General features: G+C 41.0%; 1 protein-coding gene across 3 annotated transcripts in view; it reads left to right on the forward strand.

The window, feature by feature from the left end:
* Positions 1-15,759, forward strand: part of POC5 (POC5 centriolar protein) — a 44,488-nt gene that overhangs the window by 17,205 nt on the left and 11,524 nt on the right. For all 3 annotated transcript variants that reach the window (XM_056112559.1, XM_056112557.1, XM_056112558.1), the window contains 5 exons: positions 2,399-2,575; positions 5,524-5,628; positions 8,161-8,340; positions 10,062-10,215; positions 14,632-14,906. In XM_056112559.1, coding sequence (XP_055968534.1) covers positions 2,399-2,575; positions 5,524-5,628; positions 8,161-8,340; positions 10,062-10,215; positions 14,632-14,906 — 891 coding nt within the window. The remainder of the gene's footprint in view (positions 1-2,398; positions 2,576-5,523; positions 5,629-8,160; positions 8,341-10,061; positions 10,216-14,631; positions 14,907-15,759) is intronic.

Raw genomic sequence — 15,759 nt, forward strand, 5'->3', positions numbered from 1 at the left:
ACGCTACTTGTCTGAATGCAAGGTCCATCCCAGTGGAAAACCAGCAGGACTGTTATACTGTACAAGAAGGGAGACATCCACGAATTGGCAACTATCGCCCGATCTGCCTGTTGTCTGTTGTCTACAAGCTGTTCACTTGAGTCATCCTGAATAGGATTGGCAGAACACTGAATGAAGGACAACCATGCGAGCAAGCCAGTTTCCGAAAAGAATTCAGGACAATTGACTATATTCACACAATAACCAAGCTCATTGAGGTTTCTCGGGAGTTCAAGATGCTGCTCTGCCTAACGTTCATTGATTTAAAGAAGGCCTTTGATTCTGTTGAGACTAAAGCACTCATCGAAGCCCTAGCCAAACAGGTCGTTCAAACTCAGTACTTTAGGATCCTCCATGAGCTGTATTATGGATTCACTACCAGGGCTGGAGTGATAGCACAGCAGTAGGGCGTTCGCCTTACAAGCGGCCAACATGGCTGACCCGAGTTCGATTCCTCCACCCCTCTCGGAGAGCCCGGCAAGCTACTGAGAGTATCTCGCCCGCACAGCAGAGCCTGGCATGCTCCCCATGACGTATTCGATATGCCAGACACAGTAACAACAAAGTCTCCAATGGAGACGTTACTGGGCCCGCTCGAGCAAATCGACGATCAACGGGAGGGCCTTTACCTTTACCTTTTACCAGGATCTCACCAATCTATAATGAAGTGATCATCGATGTCAAGAGAGGGGTTTGGCAGGGTGATGCCATTTCACCGAAACTCTTCAGTGCCACCCTTGAGAACATCATGCGACGACTGGAATGGAAAGGAATGGGAATGAAGATAGATGGCTGGCAACTACACCACCTCTGCTTTGCTGATGACATCGTTCTAATAACACCAAACATTAGCCAAGTGACACAAATGCTGGCCAACTTCAACCATGAATGTGGAAAAGTCGGATTGCAGCTGAATCTCAAAAAGACAATGTTTATGAGAAACGGACTCATTCCTGATGTTCTATTTGCTCTCAACGGAACGAACATCTCCGAATGCAACAGTTATGTGTATCTAGGTCAAGAACTCAATATGATGAATGACCTGGCATGTGAGTTGCGCAGGAGGAAGAGAGCAGCTTGGAATGCCTTCAAGAACATCAAAGAAATAGAATGAAGAACCTCCGGCTCTGGGCACATCTCTTCGATTCCATCGTTCTTCCTTCATTAATATACACCTCAGAGACCTGGGCCCTACGAAAACAGGATGAGAATGCTGTTCGGGTCTCCCAAAGAGGAATCAAAAGAGCTATGCTTGGAGTATCACGCTTCACTCAAGTGAGAGGAAGAATCCGGAGTTCCAAGCTCTGTCAATGATCAAGAATCAGGGACGCTGTCTCCTTTGCCAAGGCATTGAAAATCAGATGGGCTGGACACATAATGCGATTTGGAGACGACCACTGGACTAGATCTGTTGCCGACTGGATTCCACAGGACGTCAAAAGATCGCATGGCTGCCCACCTATGAGATGGTCAGACTTCTTCATCAAGACTCTGAACGATCGGTTTGAGGCTCTTGGTGTTCCTGGAGCGAGCAGACACCATTAGGCTACACTAGCACAGGACAGGGGTAAATGGAGATGTTACTGGCACCCGCTGGAGCAAATCGATGAGTAATAGGATGTCAAGTGATCAAGTGAAATTAAATTTAATTTTTTAAAAAATTTTTGGTGAAAAGAATAGCCGAGATAAGTACCAGGAGGATTACTCCATGGCTTTGAGGACAGCCGCACATGCTAGGGGAAAAAGCAGCTCAAACAGAAAAGGGAGCACCAAATAAAGGGTGTTGGGAGGATCCTCTCAGGATGGGAAATGCATGATGAGAGTAGACTATAGTCCGAACAAGATTGCCACTCAATGTCTCTTTTGCAAACCACAGCTCTCAAAAGGAGAGAGATAACAAAAGGGAATGCCTTGCCACAGTGGTAGGGTGGGATGGGGGTAAGAGGGGTGGGAGGGATACTGGGACTGGTAGTGGTGGGAAGAGGGGTGGGAGGGATACTGGGACTGGTAGTGGTGGAGAATGGGCACTGGTGGAGGGATGGGTACTCGATCATTGTATAACTGAAACCCAAGCACAAAAATTTGTAAGTCTACAACTGTACCTCATGGTGTTTCACTAATAAAAATTTAAGGAAAAAAAATTTTGGTGAAGCAAAATAGTTTATATTGAAATATAAAGAAATGTGGGGTTGGGGAGAGATGTGCAAGAGAGGTGATGATTTCTTAATAATGTAAGCAGATTCTGGGTTTATTGGGTTTTGTTGGTTTTTTTTTTTTCATATTTCTTAATTTCAGTGTAATTTTAAGAAATAGCATAAAGGACCAAACTGCTTAACTGTCAGCATGCTTTCTTTTTCAGACAAACATCTTATCAGAATTAACTAAGTGGAGACTTAACTTTATTGACTGGCATCGAATGGAAATGAAAAAAGAGAAAGATCGGCACGCAGCAGATTTGAAACAGCTGCACAGCCAGATCAATGGCTTGAAGGAGCTACAAAAGACCTATGAGGTCTCCATTGGGAGAAAAGATGAGGTCTTCTTTCTTATATTCCTTTTTAACTGATATCCAGGAAATACCTTACTGGGTTAAAAAGTGTAAGGAACCGTGCCAGAGAGATTGCTCATTGGCTGGTGTGCTAGCTCTGCGTGCCAGAAGCCTGAGTTTGGTCCCCAGCCCTGCATAGTCCTCAGAGCACTGTCAGGAGTAAACCCTGAGCAGTGCAAGGGGTGCCCCCCCCCCAAAAAAAAAGATACAAAGAGAAAATTACTTCAGAAACTAGTAGAAAAAGATCACTGAAGTAAGATTTTCTTATTTTCTTTAAACATACCAAAGACATCATTTTATCTTTGCCATCAATTTTAGTGGTTTTAAGAGTCCTGAATGTGCTATTTTTTTTTATTTTCCAAAGAATGAAAAACAAATAACTGTTGTTTATTTATTTATTTTTTTTTTAGTTTTCAAAACTTTTTTTATTATTTTTTTTTATTAGTGAAACACCATGAGGTGTGACTGGTTCAGCCCCTTTGGAAAACAGTATAGACAATTCTCAAAAAATTAGAAATTGAGCTCCCATTTGACCCAGCAATACCACTCCTGGGAATATATCCCGGAGAGGCAAAAAAGTACAGTCGAAATGACATCTGCACTTCTATGTTCATTGCTGCACTGTTCATAGCCAAAATCTGGAAAAAACCCGAGTGCCTGAATGTTCTATTCTAGATATTTTCTTCCTAATATTTTCACACTATCTCTAAGAAAATGTCAGGGAACCAGAATTAACTACATTTAAATCTTTCAGGGGCCGATTTAAGTATCTCATTTGCCATCTGTCACATGCCTTTCTTGTTTTATGGAAGCATTAATTTCCTAATAAACATGGACATCACCTTTTATGTCACTTATTTTTAGCCTCCTAACATGAAAGTGAGGCTGGAGTCATAGTACAGCTGAGAGAGCACTTGCCTTGCATGCGGCTAACCCATTAGATCCCCAACATCCCATATGGATACCCCACCCCACCCTCCACCAGCACCACCGGGGGTAATTCCTGAATCCAGAGCCAGGAGTAACCCCTGAGCATTGCTGCGTGTGGGCACACACCACCCCCCACCTTCACCCCCAAAGAAAAACTACATGAAAGTAGATAGAGTTCAGGTTTGTGCTTTTTTTTTTTCTCCCAGAGAGACTTTGAGAAATGCAGATGCAGCAAATCTGGGGCTCCCCCGAGGATGGTGGCCTCGAGAGGGACTCACAGCAGACACCTCCTCGCTCAGGTGCTTTAGTGCACTCAAGATTTGGGTTTTGTTTTTTCCTTATGCACATGTCTTTTGGTGCTTTGGAACTATGGTCTTCAACCACTGGTCCATGGCTACTGCCTTGTGTGTGTGACAAATGCTGGTTCACAGTTTATGAAAAGGTTGAAGAATGCTGGCTCAGGATATAATATCAAATGGAATATTGTAGAGGCTGATTTATAGCATGTGCAAGGCCCTGACTTTGATCCCTGATAGCGCAGAGTTCATACACTGGCCTGAGCTTCTCTAGGAGTGGTCCTGCCTCCTGAGCACCTCTGAGCATGGCCTTATATAAAACCATGGTTCAGGGACTGGTGAGATTGTACAGCAGGCAGGACTCTTGCCTTGCACACAGCTGACCTGGGTTCAATCCCTGGGATCCCATATAGTCCCTCATAATAGTAAGCTATGAGCACCACCAGGTATGACATAAACCTCCCCTGCCTGCCACCCTAAAAGAAACTCCTGAGTCAGTAAAACTGAACATTTTATATGGTTTACTGATTTGAAGGGCTGGAGTGATAGCACAGCAGGTAGGGCATTTGCCTTGAACGCGGCCGAACGACCAGATTGACCCGAGTTCAATTCCTCTGCCTTCAATTCCTCCACTCTTCTCGGAGAGCCCCGCAAGCTACCAAGAGTATTTCACACTCATGGCAAAGCCTGGCAAGCTACCCGTGAGGTATTGGATATGCCACAGTAACAAGTCTCACAATGTTACTGGGCCCACTGAGCAAATCGATGAACAACTGGAGGACAGTGACAGTGACTCATTTGAAACAATAGATACTGTCTTTCATATTCACTGCTATCCCCAAAAGCCTCTGAGATTCTTAAGTATTTTCAGTTTAGTTTTGTTATTTTGAAACTTCACACAAAAAGACTCTACATGTTCAGTTTTAAGAAATAAAATTTCTGTCCAGGGTTTATTCTTGGCTCTGTGCTCAGAAGTTACCCCTGGTGGAGCTCAGGGAATTCAAACCTAGGAGGACATATGCAAAGGAAGTTCTATCTCTCCAGCTCCCTTTTCCAGCTTCAAAAATTATGTAAACAACCAGAATAAAGTCTCTCAGTGAATGTGTTCAATTTACTGAATCTCTTTAATATAGCAATTTTCAGATACACTTTCCACTCTATGAGAGAAATACATTCTTTGGTTTCAAAAGCCTTTATAGATATTCATGTTAAGCACAAAAAATTATTCACTTAAAAAGTTCATCAAAGTATAACTATTACTTGCTTTTCTAGGTTTTTTGATAAAGCAATTATTTTCTTTTTAAGTAGCTATTGAGAACTTCTAAGGTTAGTAGGAATAGTATGGGAATGATGTCTGAAAATCTGGTCCTGTCTTCAGTTCTGATGAAGATGTCTTGTATGTGTAATGGAAATTTCAAATGTTTGTTCTTCCTGAATCCAATGTCAAGAACCATATTAATTTTTATATGCCTAAACTTTTTATTGACATTTGCCAATATATGTGATATCTTGGAATCTCCTCTTTTGTTCCCCTTTTTCATTGGTACAAAGTGTATTTATGTGAAAAAGTTTTTAGTCTTAAAAATAATGAGAATTAGTAGATGAATACAGTATGATCCACAGGTATTGGTATTTATGTTTGCATTATTTCGATTAAGAAAATCACTGTTATTGTAACATCACAATAATTGGATTAATTGCTTTTCACAGGTGATTTCTAGCTTGTCTCATGCCATAGGCAAGCAAAAAGAAAGAATAGAGTTGATGAGAACTTTTTTCCGCTGGCGAATTAATCATGTCAGATGCAGACAAGATGTAAGTAAACGGGAGACGATGACTGACAGGCACTAGATTTCTAAACTCCAATGAGTTTATGATCTCCTACTAGAATTCTTGTTAACATGAAAGAAAGTGTGTCGAAATTAAGTTTAAATTAATTCACAATTTTATGTTGTTGTTATTTCAGTCACAATGGAGATGTTACTGGGCCCGCTCAAGCAAATCAATGAACAGCGGGAGGAAAGTGACAGTGACAATTCAATTTGAGTATAGCTCAGAAAAGAATATGGTATATGTATTTATTTGTTTTAGGACCACACCCAGCAGTGCTCAGAGCTACTCTTGGCTCTACACTACACTCAGGAATAATTCCTGGCAGTGGTCAAGGGACTGTATATGATGCCAGGAATTAAACCTGGGTCTGTCGCATGCATGGCAAGCATCCTACCCACTGTACTATCTCTCCAGACCCCATATAGATTTTATAGACCTATCACAACATACTAGGTTAGTAAAGAGTGTGCTTCAATTGCAAATGCCTTTGTAATGGAATGTCTTTAACAGATTCAGCCTCAAAGGGGAAAGAATTTGTAATCTTTAATAGATTAGTACTTCTTATATTGTCTCTACCATTAAACTGCCTGAATAGGTATCTTTTTCATAAAGATTCAGTGCTATACCTATGAATAGGTATTCAGTTATATCTATGCATTATAAAATTGTTTAAATATTTGTTGTACATACTTTTCTTGATTAAGAATCAAATAAACCCACTTCTCCATAACTTACTAAAAAATTATTTAGTCTACTTAGTTTGGAGACTGGAGAAATCCATCAAAGTAGAGCACAAAGCTGAGTTTGATCCCTGACACAACATAGCCCCTTAAGCACAATCATGTATGTCCTTGATAGCCCCCACCAATGGGCCTGTGCTAGCTGGGACTGTCCTGAAACTATCAGTCCCAAACCACTGGAGTGGCCCAAGTGTCACTGCCAAGGGCAGGGGGGAGGTAGAGGTCCCCTCAAATTATTCTTATTTTGTAGATATCTAAACTTGAATATATTTAATCAAATGACAGCTGAATCAGTATATCAGAGATGTAAATTAACTATAGTAATTTTATAAAAATGGAAAAGTATGGAGTATATGTTAGTCCCACAAGAATCAGAACAGAAGTGATGGAAAGTTGTGTGTGCGTGCATGCATGTGTGCATCTGTACGTGTGTGTGTATGTGTGTGTGTATGCATGCACATATAGTCATGTGAGCCATAGAGCAAATCTGCATTTAGTTCGAGAAGATTAGTATCTAAGGGAAAGGGAACGACTGTTACCATCATGAAATAGGATTTCTTCTTTCAGAATATTCTCTAATGAGGCTGGAGAGATAGTATAGGGTCAATTCAGTTTCTTTCCCTGGTACCATGTGTGTGCCCCTGAGCATCATCAGGAGTAGCAGAGCCAGGAGAAAGCCCTGGAGCACCATAGGGTGTGTCCCCACACCCTCATCCTTCCCTGCCCCCTAAACGCACATACACACGCACACACGCACACACGCACAAAACACACACACACACACACAAGAATACTTCCTGCTGCTAAATCCTAACGATGATATCTACGTTAATGCTGTACAAAGTGATTTTAAATTAATATATTATTTGAAAAATTATAAATAAGAATCTATGGTGTATAAAAATTAGCCAAAATAGTTGATGCTACCATTATTTTTGGTTTGGGTTTTTTTTTTTTGTTTGTTTCGTTTGGTTTTGGGGTTTTGTTTTTGTTTGGGGGGCCACACCCAGCGGTTCTAAGGGTTTACTCCTGGCTCTGCACTCAGTAATTATATCTGGCAGTTTCAGGGGACCATATGGAATGCCAGGGATCGAACTCAGGTTGGTCCCATGCAAGGAAAGCTCCTTACCCGCTGTACTATCACTCTGGCCCCATCCACATCACTTTTTTAAAAAGCCTTTTTCACTTAAGAAAATTAGAAATTGGAACTGCTTAAAAGGAATTCAAATTTGTTGATAAAAGAAGGATCACATTTGTTCCCATTTGGGTTAGTTTGGCTCTGTCTGTGGAGGCAGAGTCTATAAATCCATCCTGTCTGGTGCTGGCCACCAACGCAGAGAGAAGGTAGTGTGCTCTGATGCCACAGACACTGCCTCCCTTTCTGCCACCAAGCTACTCTGTTGACCTTAATCCTGCTGTTAGTGAAAAGGTCACATACACTCATCCCTCAGATGACAAGTGACGAGTAGTTCATTTCCTCCCATTTGTTTTTGGGTTGATTTCTCTAAATTAATGAGTTTTCGTGCATAGTGAGTAAGAGCTTCGCTCCAGCAAAAGTGAGCAAAAACTAGCTGTCCCCTTCCTACCCTAGTGACCACAGTGGGTTGCTTAGCCTCTCTGAGCCTGCTCTCCCATCTGTACTTGAGAGAGACATACTTACATGGGATTAAATGGTAATGTACAGATTCTGATTACCAAAGTGCTGTGAGTATTATTACTGCCGTACATTTTTCAGCCTACTCTGTGTTTGAGCCTCTGTGTTGCTTGGATTTAGGTTTATGAAGGTAAACTAGCTGACCAGTATTTCCGGAGAACCCTACTGAAGAAGGTCTGGAGAGGCTGGCACTCCATAGTGCAGCGACAGTGGAAAGAAGTTGTGGAGCGAGCTTGCCAGGCAAGAGCTGAGGAAGTTTGTGTCCATATTTCTAATGACTATGAAGCCAAAGTTGCGATGGTAAGTTTTTTAATTTTGTTTGTTGTTGTGGATATCGGGCGGGGGTGGGGGGGGGCGGAGGGCACAGGTGGGCAAAGGCTGCCACATCTGGTAGTGCTCAGGAAGTGTTCCTGGTCTGTAGTCAGGATTGCCCCTTTGGTGGTACTCAGAGGACAGTATATGGTGCCAGGGATCCAACCAGGGTCTGCCTCATGCCAGGCAAAAGACAGCCTGGTCTCTGTACTTCTCTCCAACCCTCAATATTTTTCTGTTTTGTTTGGTTGAGATAGGAGTGGGGGATGTTACTTGGTTTCTGGTGTTTTTTCAGGCCATACCTGGCAGTGCTCAGGGCTTACTCCTGGTTCTGTGCTCAGGGATCACTCCTAGTGTTGCTCGAGGAACCATAAAGAGCCCAAATGAACTGTATACAAGGCAAGTGCCCTGCCCTGTATCATCTCTCTGGCCCCATGCAACCCCCATTTATGCTTTGTCTTTAATAAAAATATAGGTGAGTAGCGTCATTCACTGTTATTTGGTGATAAGCAGCGTAACCCATTTCTCCACTTCTCTCTCCTGCAGTATAGGTTGAAAGAACACTGTTGGGAGAAAGTGAACGCAAGTCAGACTTAATCCTTTTAAATAGTTATGTATGAAACTCCAGACTTGTGTTGGATCTCTTCTCTAGGGACTGTAAATCACCCAGAGCTCCTTATATCTCTTTGCTAGTGCAGCTTCATTGATATAAAGCAGTTGTAAATAAATGGGTAGTATTTTTCTATTACCTTTTAATAATAAAATTTGTTACCATAGGAAAACATTTTAGATCGAGATAAAGACATATTGAAGAAAGCTGTAGTTCTCTTGAAATCCAATATTAAAAGAAAAAATATACTTTATAGTAGTACAAAGTTCCTAATGTTAAAAAAATAAGTTTGTTGGGCCAGAGGATACTACAGTGTATAGGATGCTTCCTCACAAGCAACTCAACCCCATTTGAACTCTAGCACTCGCATATGGTTTCTCAAGCCCCTCCAGGAGTGATCCCTGAGCACAGAGCCAGGAGTAAGCCCTGAACACGGCCAGACAGAGCCCAAAAACAAAAAAAGAAAGAGCTTATAAAAATAATTTTCTGCAATTCAAAATAATATGGAAAACAGTTTGGTCTACTAGGAAAGTGTGTTACATATGGTATTATTGTGCTTTAAATTCTACAGATTTGGTTGAAAAACTTACAGTATTGCAGGCATTTAGTTATTTTTTATTTTCTTCCCGAATGGAAGAAAATAACTACCTGTACATATTTTGCTTAATATTCTCTATGAAAGTTTTACTATTAAAAAATAAAATTTTGTGTATTTAAAACACATGAGCACTCTTGAATGGGACTGGCATGATAAGGCTCTCTTGTTTGGACCTTGATTTATGACTTGGAATGAAAATGGTTTGCTGATGACAACAATAGAAGCAGGATAACTTTTAAAATAAATTGAGACACATTTTTAATATTTCACATAAAAATATCTTCATAGTCTAAGTACTATTTATAGCTTATGCGTTTACAGTGATGTTGACATTCATGATCTTAATGAACAGTTACAACACCTCCAAAATGCCAAAATCCCCATCCATGCCCCCAAGTCCTGTATCAGTAATTTCCTTTTTTTTTCTCAAGCTTCTCTCTTCCCTTTTTTTTCTTTTTTTTTTTTTTTTTGCTTTGTTTTGTTTTTATGTATCTCCTTCAGTTGTCTGGAGCTTTGGAAAATGCAAAAGCTGAGATCCAGAGAATGCAGCATGAAAAAGAGCACTTTGAAGATTCCATGAAGAAAGCGTTCATGAGAGGTGTATGTGCATTAAATCTTGAAGCTATGACTATGTTTCAGAACAGAAATGAAACGGGTCAGTATTCCATTCAACATTCTCCTCCTGTTTTCGGAAAGGATTTACGAATATTACAGTGCTCAGTGTGTTCTACTGTATGGAAATTCTGTGGTGGACCTAACAGGGAGGGATCCTTCCCATGAGACACAGGAACCCCCTCTGGTAATTCTCAGCCAGCCTGATGGGCTGTTCAGCGTACGGGCCTGAGGGCACCTTGTGATTCTTGAGGGGCTGTGGTGCCACATCCAGCGGTGCTCAGGGACTACTGTTGGGTGCGGGGGTGAGTGGCATATGCCGGGATCGAGCCAGGGTCGATGCATACAAAACTAGCTTCTTAAGTCCGAACTATTTCTCCAGCCCATCCTGAGCACCTCAGCAAACATTGATTTTCGGGAGGCCCATTATACCTGTTGCGGACGATGATGAGTTTTAAGGCAAAACCATTTACTCTCTGAAGCAGTGGTGGTGTATAGTCCCTTAGAGACTTAAGATCATAGACCCTCAAGGCTGATGCCTAGATGAGTCTTTTTTTAAATTTTTTAATTATTTATTTGTCTTTTTATTGAATCACCGTGATATAGAGCATTACAAAGCTGTTCATGATTGTGTTTCAGTTTTACAATGTTCCAATGCCCATCCCTCCACCAGTGTTCCCAGTTTCTCTCCCACCTCTCTAAACCACCCCAAGCCCCTCCTGCCTCTATAGCAGGCACGTCTCTTCTTTCTCTTTTTCGCTCTCGTTTTAGGCATTAAGGTTTGCAATACAGATGCTGAAAGGCTATGTATATCCCGTCACCTGCCTTTAACATTCAGTTCTTGTCCAGAGTGATCATTTACAACTAATGTTGTTATAATGGACCCTCCTCTTTCTTAACTACCCTCCACCCACACACCCTTGTGGTAATTCCCAGCCATTGACCAGTCCTCCTGGCCTATTTTCCCTGGCCTTGGATATTAATTTCATACTATTTTTTTAATATCCCACAAATAATTGCAGTCATTCTCTATCTGACCCTCTCCTCCTAACTCATTTCACTCAGCATGATACTTTCCAAGTCCATCCACTAAATCAGTATTTGATTTCTCCATTAAATGATCTTTTTATTGAGATCCAAACTGGAAAACAAACTTACTAACTTTGATAATACAATAGTCCACTTTCAGTTGTCATTACCAGGAAGTTGTGTGTACTAATTTGAATTTAATCAGGTACTTGTAACAGATATTAGATGACACTGGATTTCCCAAGTAAAGTGACAAAGTATAATCATTATAATCATTACCACTGCTTTCAATGGTAAGAAACCTTGTCCCTCCTAGATCAGGGCACTGCTTAGCACCTTAACACATTTGTCTTCTTACATCAAATACAGCTGTGTCTCCTACGTATCCATCACAGGATATGGGGAAAATGTGTGTGGGTAATTACACAACACAAATGATTTTGTTCCTGTTACTCTGATGTCTGCTGGCATCTGCTGCTAATCCTACATTCTGGGAACCCCACTGTTTTGAGTAGTCTTGTACTCTGTTTATCAGAACAATGGTGGATAAAGATGACAGGAATCATAAGATATCTCGCCCACACAGCATAAGATATCTATCAGCAATAATGTTGGCAAGGCTGCCAAGGGCAAAAGTTCAGTGTAATCTAAAGCAAGATGTGCTCTGTGATATTTAGGTCTTGGGGCATTTCTAAACAACTCTCCTTTTTTTTTTTTCCTTCTTTATTTTTTCAATTCTCAGAAGAAAAAAATTACTTCTGGCCCTGACTTCCCTTAAAACAATTTTTTAATAATGCAATTTTTATTTTAGTAGTCCTAAACATACCTGCCTGTCTACCTGTCTTATTAGAGCAAAATGAATATTGGATTTTTTTTTCATTTGTCCTGAATGTCTGCTCTTTTTTTTTTTTTTTTTTTTTTGCTTTTTGCTTTTTGGATCACACCCAGCAGAGCTCAGAGGTTGCTCTTGGCTCTGTTCTCAGAAATTACTCCTGGCAGTGCTTAGGGGACCATATGGGATGCTGGGGATTGAACTGGCTCAGCTGCGTGCAGGGCAAACACCCTACCTGTTATACTATCCTCTGGCCCCAAGAATATCTGCTCTTTGTAATCTGTGGGTATCTTATTTTATACAGAACCCTAAATCATACAGATTGTAAATTTGAATTGCTATGAGAAAGGCAAATTTTAAAAATAAAACTCGCCTTTAAAATATTTACCATTATTTTTTAAGCAATTTTAGGAAAAGTAAAAAAAGTGCTTTACAACTGAAAAAAAATTCTCAAGTTGAAGTGAAATATAGTATTGCAAAAATCAATCCATCATTGACCAGAGTTAGACATTTGTTTCTCTTTCATCAAATCCTTGGCCAGATCTGATCTTCGTAATGCTTCTGTATCTAATATTAAGTCGGCTACCTATCTAAAAAGTGAATCACTTTTACCAGCCTATAGAAGTGTGCGTATTTAGCTTTGGCTTTGTTTTCAAAACAAAAAATAAAATATATGTTGTATTTCATTTATCAAAAGATTTCAAAGAGCCTATATAATTCTCATTAAACTTTATTGATGAGGTAGCTGTTACTCTGTCTTATATAAAGATATCTAACAAAAGACAAAAAGCAAAAAAAAAAAGTGGGGGCTGGAGCAATAGCACAGCGAGTAGGGCGTTTGCCTTGCACGCAGCCGACCTGGGTTCGAGTCCCAGCATCCCATATGGTCCCAGGAGCACCGCCAGGAGTAATTCCTGAGTGCAAAACCAGGAGTAACCCCTGTGCAATGCCAGGTGTGACCCAAAAAAGGAAAAAAAAACAAAAACAGAAGGACTTATAATGTCCACATTTCTGGATAGAAAGATGACTCTCACAACCCTCTAAACACAGAGCTACATAATACCCGCGGTCCAGATATTCTGAATCATCTCAGTGACTGGGTTTCTCAGCCGCACCCTGGTGTTTGGTACCACAACAATAGTCTTAAGTGGACATTTTAACATAATTCTAATGGAAGGAATCTGAAATTTAAAGAAACCCTATGTCCTAGTTTATGGAAACTAATATTTTACTCCTTTAATGTAGAGTGAAGATTATGTTTTGAGGGACTGAAGAGATACTTCAGTGGCCTAGCCCCCAAGCTTTGCATACAAGTGGCCTGGGTTTCATGCCCAGCATCCTATATGATCACTGAGTGCCATTAGGAGTGATTCCTAAGCACTGTCAGTTGTGGCCCCAAAGCAAAAAAATTATTGTTTTGTGGGCCAGATAGTTCAAAGTGCCAGTGTCCATGCTTGCGTGCAGGAGCCCAGGTTTGATCCCTGGCACCACATGGTTTCCTGAGCACCACTAAGCACTGAAGGAGGATTTGTAGCCTCTGAGCACCACTGGGTGTGGCCCCAAAACAAAGCAAGGAATTAAAAAAAAAAAAAAAGATTCCAGGCCCAAGAGATAGAAGAGGGGTTCGAGCACTTGCTGTGCATGCTTTTGAGTCAGTTCATTCCCTGACACTGTTTATGGCTTCCTGAGCATAGAGTCAGAATCCCTGAGCACCCCCACTCTATCCATCTACACCCCCTGCCCCCTGTCAAAGTAATATTCTAGGCCAGAAAGAAAGTATTTGAGTTCAGACACTTGCCTTGATTACTTCTGGCTCTGTATTCAGGGTTCATTCCTGGCAGGTTTTGGGGGACCATCAGGGTTTCTGAGAATTGAACCTGGTTCAGACATGTATAAGGCAGCACCCAACCAGCTGTACTATCACTCTGCCCCCTCGTTCTGATCATCTTTTTAAAAGATATAACTGAAACCCAAGCACAAAAATTTGTATGTCTACAACTGTACCTCATGGTGTTTCACTAATAAAAATTAAATAAAATTAAAAAAAGATTACCAGCAAGAGCTTACTTCTTTCACACATTGCCAGAAATGAAGATTTTACTGTTGCTTACTGATTCATTTAAGATATCAAGAATAAAAATATAGCTTTTGATAGATTGCACGATGAGAGGGCATGGTGTTATCAGAAAATAAGCTAAAGACCTAAATCCTGGGTCATTTATAAGAACAGTTGTATGTAGTAATGGACAGAGGACTTAAATCCTTCGGCTAGGTGCTGCCACATTATTGTGATGGCTGTGAAGGCTGTGACCTCCACTCCAAGGAGGTCCAGCGGATTCATGATTCTTTTATGAATGAGGAAAAATCTTTAATTAGCTTTAACATGTCAGCGAACATGGTCTGCAGCCTTTAGTAGTAATACTGACATTTTCCAGCTAACTCTGATAAACTATATTAACTGCACACGGTTTTCAGCTTATGACAAAGCTGTACCTAAAGTTTGAACCAGATTTTAGCAATCATGTATTTTTGTTGGTATGAGGTAAGAGTAGTCTTCCCCCGGAAGGATTTTTAATGAGATTAACTTGTGTTTTACAGGGATAGACTTGACAAACATTAAGAAGGATGAGTACGATTCTGGTGCTCAAGGAAAAGAACATTCTGTTCATCTGGATCCTTCCGCTCCCTCCGCACCCTCATGCAGCACGCGGGCCGTCACACCTCCGGCTGCTGCTGCAGGGCCATCCAGCACCGCCGTCTTCCCCTCTGGGGCGTCTGTCGCCACCTCTGGGGCTGCTTCTGCATCCATCCCCTTTCCCGTGCCTTCTCATCTTGGTACTGGATCTTCAGTTGCTACTGCACCAGAAGAGATGGTTAGTACAGTTCATGCAGGCGTCCACCCTGGGGAGAGTAGTCCACACTTACTCCGATGCTGCGTGTTTGGGAGCCGAACATGCTTTACCCTGGAGGAAAGGACCTACATGATATTTAAGCTAAGCCGTCTGAAATATTTTTATACAGAGCCTAAGGAGTGAGTGCAGCAGAGAGAGAGAGAGAGAGAGACAGAGAGACAGAGAGGGAAGGAAAGAGGAGTGGGGGAGGGAGAGAGGAGAGAGAGAATAACAAAAAAGAATACTTCAGAGTTTTGTTGGAGCTGTGAGCATCTTCATTTTTCACTCACCTTTTTGTTTTGGAGCCAATGCTCATGGCTTACTCCTGGCTCTGCAACTCAGGGATCACTCTTGGCAGTGCTTGGGGGACCATACGGAATTCCAGGGATGGAACCCGCTCAAGCACCTCTCAGGCCAGCACCATACCTGCTGGACTATCACTCTAGCCACTAGTTCTGATCATCTTTTTTATTTTTTTTATTTTTATTTTTATTAGTGAGACACCATGGGGTACAGTTGTGGACTTACAAATTTTTGTGCTTGGGTTTCAATTATACAATGATCAAATACCCACTGATCATCTTTTTTTAAAAAAAAAAGTACTTTCTCATTTTACATTTTTTAGAACTAATCAAGAAAAAAAAACATTTGATAGTAATTCTTTCCAGTTTTGAAGGAAGTGAATGGGTGTTTTCAAGGACACTTCAGTTTGTTTCCTGCTCAGCTCTGACTTTCCCTTCTGGAGACAGATGGCCGTGGTTAGCACTCCTCTCTAGCAATTCCATCTTGATTTAATTAGGTTTTAACTTTAAAATCATAATTGGAAGGAAGATAG

The sequence above is a fragment of the Sorex fumeus genome, unplaced genomic scaffold, assembly GCF_029834395.1.
Source record: "Sorex fumeus unplaced genomic scaffold, SorFum_2.1 ptg000018l, whole genome shotgun sequence".
Lineage (NCBI taxonomy): Eukaryota > Metazoa > Chordata > Mammalia > Eulipotyphla > Soricidae > Sorex > Sorex fumeus.